This window comes from Sapajus apella, unplaced genomic scaffold (genome assembly GCF_009761245.1).
Source record: "Sapajus apella isolate SASKATOON/1434 unplaced genomic scaffold, GSC_monkey_1.0 scaffold83, whole genome shotgun sequence".
Taxonomy (NCBI): domain Eukaryota; kingdom Metazoa; phylum Chordata; class Mammalia; order Primates; family Cebidae; genus Sapajus; species Sapajus apella.
Window position 1 is genome coordinate 3,358,626 of NW_022437023.1, and position 9,698 is coordinate 3,368,323.

The 9,698-nt window shown below is 43.2% G+C and overlaps 1 protein-coding gene across 1 annotated transcript in view; it reads right to left on the reverse strand.

Annotated features, from left to right (window-relative positions):
- The window catches only part of SLC26A8 (solute carrier family 26 member 8), a 97,370-nt gene that overhangs the window by 18,151 nt on the left and 69,521 nt on the right, over positions 1-9,698 (reverse strand). The window contains exons 11-15 of the mRNA XM_032253544.1: positions 4,466-4,561; positions 3,219-3,325; positions 3,068-3,137; positions 1,922-2,014; positions 1,383-1,514 (exon numbers count right to left, since the gene is read on the reverse strand). Coding sequence (XP_032109435.1) covers positions 1,383-1,514; positions 1,922-2,014; positions 3,068-3,137; positions 3,219-3,325; positions 4,466-4,561 — 498 coding nt within the window. The remainder of the gene's footprint in view (positions 1-1,382; positions 1,515-1,921; positions 2,015-3,067; positions 3,138-3,218; positions 3,326-4,465; positions 4,562-9,698) is intronic.

Consider the following 9,698-nt stretch of genomic DNA (forward strand, 5'->3'; position numbering starts at 1 on the left):
TTTTTTTTTTTTTTAAGACTGAGCCTCACTCTGTTGCCAGGCTGGAATGCAATGGCGCAATCTTGGCTCACTGCAACCTCCGCCTCCTGGGTTGAAGCAATTCTGCCTTAGCCTCCCAAGTAGCTGGGACTACAGGCGTGCACAACCACACCTGGCTAATTTCTGTGTTCTTAGTAGAGATGGGGTTTTACCATATTGGCCAGGATGGTCTTGATCTCTTGACCTCGTGATTTGTCTGCCTTGGCCTCCTAAGATGCTGGGATTACAGGTGTAAGCCACTGCGCCTGGCCAACATGACATATTTTAGGTTGTTTTTTTTTTTAACCATAGTGAAGAAAACCTCCTTTTTCATACTATCATACTTTGGGCACATAGTAGGAACTGAATAAATACTGGATGATCCTGTTCTATTCTAAAGTGTATTTGCTAACGTCCTGTAAATGCTGTCTCTACAATACTCAGCACAGTGTGTCTATGAAACAAAAATTAGGTGTAATGTTAATTCTGACCTCTTGCCTGGGAAGTTGGTATTTTCCAGGAGCTCAGTAGAACCTATGCTCCATTAGAGTGTGTCAGAACAAGAGTGGATGCTCAGAGTTTTGTAAGCACATGCGTGGCGTGTGGAGGCATTTGTGTCTATGTGTTGCGGGGGAGGGTGTAAATCCCTGTGTGTAGAGAGAGCTGCCCCTCCAGAGCATGCACTATAGACGAGGTGACCACTGAAAGACCCAAAAGCTAGAGGTGAGCAATCCTGCTCTGGGGGAAGGGACTACTTAGACCAAGTCCGGGTTGGAAATAATGAGCACTTTGTAATTCTCATCAGCGAAAATAAACTTCAGATGCTGTAAAATTCCCATCTGAAATAGGAGCCTGTCGTCCTCCCCGCTCCCTTCCCCCTATCTCCCATCATCATTTTCTTGGCCACAGGGAGACATCAGGAGACCTTGGCAGACCCTTGAGAAGCCCAGTGACCTTGACCCTGCCCTAGTTGGAATCAGGAAACAATCTTTAAGTCACTTATTTTCAGAAATCTAAAGCTAGGCAGCTAAAAGCCAGGGAAATAGGTACAATTACAGAATTACAGTCTCAACAGGCAACATGCACTCTGGTCACTGGTCATCTGGTGGAAGTCAGAATGATCTACTTCCTACCTACTTTCATGTGAAAACCTGAACCTCAAGGGAGAATTTTGTGCCCTTTTTTTTTTTTTTCCTTCAGTCAAGCCTCCAAGATGAGAGGAAACTTGTGTCTTAATTTCTGAATTCTCTGGGGTCCATCTAAAAGTCAAAATCTCTTAGAGGCTTTGATTTTTTAAAGAAATGACTGGTGTACTCCTTTATAAAGTATGGAGAAAAATATAGGAAAGAAAATGTATTTCTCACTCTGGGCAGTGGCTCCAGATCATCGCAGTTGCAGAAACACCTGCAAATCTTTTGTTCCTGTAGGTTGGTGTCACTTGAATTAAACAAGGTAAAAATTTCTTCTTCTTTAAGAGGCACCCTTACCATATCAACCTGAAAGACATGAGAGGTCTCATCTAGAGGGAGAGTGGTGGAAAAGAAGGCGAAAGAGGGGGAGATGGTTACCAGTGGGCAAAGCGGGCAGTTAGAGAAAGGTGGGCATGTGGGCAGGAAGACAGTTACCTCTTTTTTTTGAGACGGAGTTTCACTCTTGTTGCCCAGGCTGGAGTGCAATGGCACAATCTTGGCTCACCGCAGCCTCCGCCTCCTGGGTTCAAGCGATTCTCCTGCCTCAGCCTCCCGAGTAGCTAGGATTATAGGCATGCACCACCGTGCCTGGCTTATTTTGTATTTTTAGTAGACACAGGGTTTCTCCATGTTGGTCAGGCTGGTCTCAAACTCCCAACCTCAGGTGATCCACCCACCTCAGCCAATCCCAAAGTGCTGGGATTGGCAGTTACCTCTTTTAACAGCTTATGCTTTAGGTAGTAAACATTTACAAATGTAATTGAGCTGCAGCACTGGAAGATTTTCACCCCAGGAATGGTGATGATCTGTAAGACAAAATGTGAAGTTGAGGGAAATTTCTCAGTTCTTTTATGGAGTAAGAATAACACATCCTTAGAAGCTCCTAGAGAATCTTTATTCTTCTTCTTTCTTTTTTACTTTTATTTTTTTAGACAGTCTCACTGTGTCACCCAGGCTGGAATGCAATGGCATGATCTTGGCTCACTGCAACCTCCGCCTCTCAGGTCCAAGCTATTCTGCTGCCTCAGCCTCCTGAACTAGCTGGGAATACAGGCACCTGCCATCATGCCCTGCTAATTTTTGTGTTTTTCGTAGAAATGGAGTTTTATCACATTGGCCACACTGGTCTCAAACACCTGGCCTCAGGTGATCTGCTCACCTTGGCCTCCCAAAGTGCTGGAATTACAGGTGTGAGCCAAAGCACCTGTCCTGTATTCTTCCTTATTAGAGACAAGAACTAGAAATTCATTTCCTTCCTTTTTCACCCTCTGCTTTTCTGGCTGTCTTCTTTTCCCCTCCATTTCCTTACTCTTCTCTTTTTCTTGGCCGAACTCTCCTTAAAGTACATTTACAAATGATCTTTAACTGGCTGCAATACTATAATAATTTAGCTACTTAAGAACCCATCTCGCCCAGGTGTGGCGGCTCACGCCTGTAATCCTAGCACTCTGGGATGCTGAGGCAGGCGGATTGCCTGAGCACAGGAGTTCGAGATTAGCCTGGGCAACATGGTGAAACCCCAATCTCTACTAAAATACAAAAAAATAGCTGGGTATGGTGGGACACACCTGTAATCTCAGCTACTAGGGAGGCTGAGGCAGGAGAATTGCTTGAACCTAGGAGATTTCAGTGAGCCAAGATCAAGCCACTGCACGGCACTCCAGTTTGGATGACAGAGCAAGGCTCTGTCATCCAAACAAAGAACCCATCTCTACCAGAGTATATCAATTCCCCCTCCTTTGTAAATGTGTATCTGCAGTGCAGGAAACAATGGCAAGGGATTTTGGAGAAAAACTAAGCATGAGGTGGGGCCCACCCTATCCCTTAGGCAGAGAAATGGGACCAATTTGGATTCTTACCTCCCGATAATCACTGATGCTTCTATAAATGTTGGTGTTAGGGATTTGACCCAGGAGAAGAATCTTCGTTCTGAAAGGAAATGCACTTGCCTTTAGGTCAGAGTTGCCTTACCTTGCCTTGGTTAACCTCCTATTACCTGAGACAAAGTACCTGTGTGAACGAACAGTGGTGATGAAGAAAGCAAAAACGACTGAGATAATTAGTCCAATATCCAGTCCCAGGAAAACTGAAGATAAGAATGTCGTCATCCAAACAGCCTTATGGAAAAGGGAATGAGGGGAAAAGGAAGATCATGAAAATGAGTATAACTGAGAAAATGATCAGTCCTGTCTCTCAATGCACCTTCACCCTCTCCCTTATACACCTGGGATTTAGAGAAATATTCATAGCCACATGGACTGGTGCCATCACAAACAATAGGGCCCTCAAGGATGCCTAGCAATTCTTGTATGCATCCCTGGTCTTCAAATGTCTCTCGAAACTTCAGTTTCCTCATGTGCAAAATAGTAATAAAGTCTACCTTATAGGCTTTGTTGAGATTAGGAATACCATTTGCAAACCCAACTAGAACACTCACCAAGTGGTAGTTGCTATTTTAAGACCTATAAGAGTTATTGCAAATCTGTACCAACTTTTTCAAGCCCCTACCCCACCACCTTCTCCATTATTTCATCTTCACACAAGAAAAATAGGCTGAAATTCTCTTAAATATCTACTTTCCTCACCACCTGCCACTTGTCAGTATCTGTACTCAACATTTCCTTATTCTTTTCCATCAGTTGGAAGCGTTCTGTCTCCTCCTGGAATAGAAACTCTATCTGCACGCTGGACCACACCCCCCTCTTAGTTCCTCAGGGATCTGGCTCCAAAAGTTACCCCCTTTCATATTTTCTGTCTCTCCTGGGTCTCCTCTCATCACATTCTATCCTCTACCTTTTATTTCTTGCTGATTCCCCTTTCTGACCTCTGGTTTTGTGCTCCAGAGAGAAGAGGGAGCTTCAGCAGTTATTCTGCCTAGCAAGACACCTCCTTCGCTTATTGGGATTGGAGAATCCTATCCTGAAATGCATTTACATGAACTGGATTAAAAGTAATTCAAATTTGCAGTGAATGACAAGCCCTTTTTGCTAGCCTTGCCGGTAACTGTAGCCACTTAATCCCTTTCATTTAATTTTGCATAGTTGGAAGGAGGTCTTGTTTTCATGTGCCAACAACCTTGACTCTCCTTTTTAAGCAAAATTCTCCTTTTTAAAGCAAAACTCTCCTTTTTAAGCAAAACTAGGCATCAAAGAGTTGTTTGTGCTCTTTAAGTCCATGGCAGATCTCTTCTGTTCTTTCTCCCCCTCTCCAGCCTCTCTTCTGCCCCCGCCTTCCTCAGCCCAGGAATCTGTACTCACACAGTCATATTGGTTCTCCCTCCACAGACTGGGTAGGTTAGAAATGGTTTCAAGGTAGGGAAGGACATTGCTCAGAATAATACCAGCCAGCACAGCCTGTGGGGAAAAGATAAATCCTAGTTCGTTTTCCCTTTGGGGTATAAAACTCACAAATCCCCACAAAGGAATCACAAAAAGTTAGCCTTGCCACTTTGGGACATTTTGCATTGATATTTTATATGAAGACCATGTCTATGTTTCAACTCATTGTCCAAGCAAATACATTTTCTCTGTATTTTTCTTTTCTCTTCCTTTTAGAGACAGGGTCTCGCTCTTGCTTAAGCTGGAGTACAGTGGTGTGCAATCTAGCTCACTGCAGCCTCAAACTCCTGGGCTCAAGACATCCTCCCCACTCAGCCTCCCAAGCAGTTGGGACTACAGGTGCATGTCACCACTCATGGCTAATTTTGTCTCTACATTTTTCCTTTTTTTTTTTTTTTGAGATGAAGTCTCACTCTTATTGCCCAGGCTGGAGTGCAGTAGCACAAACTCAACTCACTGCAACCTCTGTCTCCCAGGTTCAAGCGATTCTCCTGTCATAGCCTCCCAAGTAGCTGGGATTACAGGCATGCACCACCACGCCCAGCTGATTTTTGTATATTCAGTAGAGATAGGATTTCACTTTGTTGGTCAGGCTGGTCTCAAACTCCTGACCTCAAGTGATCTGCCCGCCTCAGCCTCCAAAGTGCTGGGATTAATAGGTGTGAGCCACCGTGCCCAGCCTGTGTACATTTTTCTTTGCCCTTCTCCATAATTTGCCAAAAACACAAGCCAAGGTCAGGGCAAGGTCAAGGCCTGACTGATTCAACTAGGAAAGCTTACAATAGCCCCTTTTAGATTCAGGTAGTTCATCACTCACATAGACAGTGAGAGGAAGAGTAACTCGAGGAAAGCGGAAAGCGAAAATCACTTGCTAACCATTGAACAAGCCCCGGGAGACAAAAACTTCTTTTTTTTTTTTTTCTTTTTTCTTTTTTTTTTTTTTGAGACAGAGTTTCGCTCTTGTTACCCAGGCTGGAGTGCAATGGCGCGATCTTGGCTCACCGCAACCTCCGCCTCCTGGGTTCAGGCAATTCTCCTGCCTCAGCCTCCTGAGTAGCTGGGATTACAGGCACGCGCCACCATGCCCAGCTAACAAAAACTTCTTATCTGAGCAATTTAGAAGGGAGCAAAGACCACCTGGTAACCATCCAACAGGCCATCTCCTTATCTAGGAATTTAGAAGTAATCAAACTTCCCTACTATCTAAAATTGGTATGTGATTCCAGGCCTCTTTCAACTTTTATAAGAAACTAACATTTCTAAACATCTCTGGAATGCTGTGCTGAAATTCATTTTACAACCCTAAGCTTCCGCCTTAAGGTCCATGAATGCTCCTAAAGAAAACCTACCATAGTGCACTCACTCCTCTTGCTGAAGTGCCCCACTGCACCCTTTTGCAGTGTTCTTCCCTTCTAGTAAACTTTTCTTTTTTCAAACCTACACTATTGTCGGTAAATTCTTTTTACCAACTTACAAGTCGACCACTCACCGGTGCCCGGGCTCTAACATCTTACCCAGCATAGCTAAAGGTTATAGTTATTGGGCACGGTGGCTCACGCCTTTAATCCCAGCACTTTGGGAGATTGAGGTGGGCAAATCACCTGAGGTCGGGAATTCGAGACCAGCCTGACCAACATGAAGAAACCCCCCATCTCTGCTGGGCGCAGTGGCTCAAGCCTGTAATCCCAGCACTTTGGGAGGCCAAGAGATCGAGACCACCCTGGTCAACATGGTGAAACCCCGTCTCTACTAAAACTACAAAACATTAGCTGGGCATGGTGGCGCATGCCTGTAATCCCAGCTACTCAGGAGGCTGAGGCAGAATTGCCTGAACCCAGGAGGCGGAGGTTGCGGTGAGCTGAGATTGCGCCATTGCACTCCAGCCTGGGTAACAAGAGTGAAACTCCATCTCAAAAAAAAAAAAAAAAAAGAAAGAAAGAAAGAAACCCCCGTGTCTACTAAAAATACAAAATTAGCTGGGCGTGGTGGCGGGCGCATGTAATCCCAGCTACTCAGGAGGCAGAGGCAGGAAAATCACTTGAACCCAGGAGGCGGAGGTTGTGGTGAGCTGAGATCGCACCAAGCTGAGATCACACCATTGCCCTCCAGCCTGGGCAACAAGAGTGAAACTCCATCTTAAAAAAAGAAAAAGGTTACAGTCATTGATTCCTTTCTGTTTCAGTGTTACTTTTGGTGTGTGGAACAAGACCCATGGGAGCTGGTGCCTTTGGCTACTTGGCCTTGGGTTGTCTGGTTTCCTGGACATATCTGTTACCAACATTATCTAGAAACCATTCTCAGATGGGATGATAAATTAAGAGAACTTACACTCACAGAAACTCTAAAACAATTCCAATTGAGCTTTTCTTCATGTTGAATCATAATATACTGTAATGATTTCATAAATGAAATACCATTTTGTTTATCAAATTAAATGAGCAAATGTTAAATACTGATAGCCGAGTGTGGTGGCTCACGCCTGTAATCCCAGCACTTTGAGAGGCTGCGGTGGAAGGATGGCTTGAGCCCAGGAGTTCGAGACCAACCTGGGTGACATAGTGAGATGCCATCTCACAAAAAATAAAATAAAATTAGCTAGGTGTGGTGTAGATATGACTATAGTCCCAGCTACTCGGGAAGCTGAGGTGGGAGAATTACTTAAGCCTGGGAGGTGGAGGCTGCAGTGAGCAGTGATTGTGCCATTACACTCCAGCCCAGTGGAAGAATGAGACCCAGTCTCAAAAAAAGAAAATAAAAACATGGATAATACCCCATATACATGGTTGTTGAGTATAATAGGATGCTACCCTTTTGGAAAATCACTTGACAATATATCCAGAAATGCTGATATGCTTTCACACAACTATTTTGTTTTGCTTTTGGAAATTTAGCCTAAATCCTGGCCAGACACAGTGGCTCATGTCTGTAATCCCAGCACTTTGGGAAGCTGAGGCAGGCAGATCTCTTGAAGCCAGGAGTTCAAGACCAGCTTAGCCAATGTGGCAAAAACCTGTCTCTACTAAAAATACAAAAATTAGCTGGGCATGGTGGTATATGCCTGTAATCTCAGCTACTCAGAAGGGTGAGGCATGAGAATCGCTTGAACATGGGAGGAAAAGGTTGCAGGGAGCCAAGATCATACCACTGCACTCCAGCCTGGGCAACAGAGGACAGACTCTGTCTCAAAAAAAAAAAATTATCCTAAATCTAGAAAATAGTAAATGTACAAAATTACTCATTGTTATTTATTAAAAAAAAATGTAGACAACATAATTTTCAAATAATGTCAAATGTTATAGAATAAAGTATGCTATATATTAAATAAAAACAAGAATATAGGGGAGTGGAGTGAAAAAAAATGAAAACAAGAATATAGAATTGTACAATTAGGTTACAACAATGCAAAGTGATACCCATTTATGAAAAATAATATTGGTTAGATAGATGCCAAAATGTTAGTTTTTTATTTGTGATCATGAATGACATTTTTATCTATTTTGCATTTTCCAAAGTTTTGAAAATGAACGTTTGCTTTTCTAATGGAGAGAGTTTCCTAAATATGAGAAAATGAAGATTTATATGCATAAGGATATAAAAATTGTCAGGACTTCAAAGTAGAATTTAATCTACTTTTAAGAAACAATTTTGCTCACACCTGTAATCCCAGTCTCCTTTCGGGAGGCCGAGGTGGGTGGATAACCTGAGGTCAGGAGTTTGAGACCAGCCTGGCCAACATGGCAAAACCCTGTCTCTACTAAAAATGCAAAAATTAGCCAGGCATGGTGGCAGGTGCCTGTAATCCCAGCTACTCAGGAGGCTGAGGCAGGAGAACAACTTGAACCCAGGGGGCAGAGGTTGTAGTGAGCTGAGATCGTGCCACCGCACTCCACGCTGGGTGACAGAGTGAGACTTCATCTCAAAAAAAAAAAAGAAACATTTTATTGTGGCCATGAAATTCTTGTATTGGTTTAATGTTTCTTACCCTTTTGCTAGCTGTCCTCTTCTCTATATTCTCTGCCTGGGAATTAGAACTGATCCTACCATCAGGAATGGCTGAGTCCACACTTACTCTGGCTTTCTGAGGGTACCCAGACCCGTTGGATACAACAGGTCCATAGAAGAGGGAAGAGCAAAGATGAAGTTGGCAGAAATTACTTCTTTCTCACCATGCTGTCTTCTTTCAAGTCAAGAACCTCCAAACATTCTTCAATTTGAAGAAATATGATGGGAAGGAAAAGAAACTGAACCTCATAGTGTTTTTGAAAGATTTTGACTTGAGGCAGGAAGTATGGAGAGGAAACAAATCTTTTCATAAAACAATATACAGGCGGGGCATAGTGGCTCACGCCTGTAATCCAAGCACTTTGGAGGCCAAGGCGGGTGGATCACCTGAGGTCGGGAGTTCAAGACCAGCCTGACCAACATGGTGAAAACCCATCTTTAAAAAATAAAAAAAAAAAAAAAAGAAAAAAATATATACAACAACATTTTTATCCTTCTGAATATTATTTATTTATTTTTGAGACGGAGTCTCACTCTGTCACCCAGGCTGGAGTGCAGTGGTGCAATCTCGGCTCACTGCAACCTCCGCCTCCCAGATTCAAATGATTCTTCTGCCTCAGCCTCCTGAGTAGCTAGGACTACAGGCGTGTGCCACCATGCCTGGCTAATTTTTTGTACTTTTAGTAGAGATGGGGTTTCACCATGTTATCCAGGCTAATTTCTATCTCCTGACCTCGTCATCTGCCTGCCTTCGCCTCCAAGTGCTGGGATTACAGGTGTAAGCCATCATGCCCAGCCTATACTTCTGAATATTAAGGTGAAACATGCTCATGGTGTGAAAACGAGTTAAATTCATACATAATTTCTGTTATCCCAGAGATAACCATTGGTATGTTCTATATTTTTCTTCCACACAAAATTGGAATAATATGGATGTATTATTTTGTATCATGTTTTTCAAAATTTGTGTTGGTCCTCTGGTAACTAGTGGATATCCTAGCCTGAATGCACCACCAATGACTCTAATAAGGGTTTTGCAACTATTCACAGTTTTTTGAGAAAGAAGTCATTTATAGCTTAGTACTCATAGAACCTTATTATTATAGTAATTCAACTATTCTTTTTTTTTTTTTGAGACGGAGTTTCACTC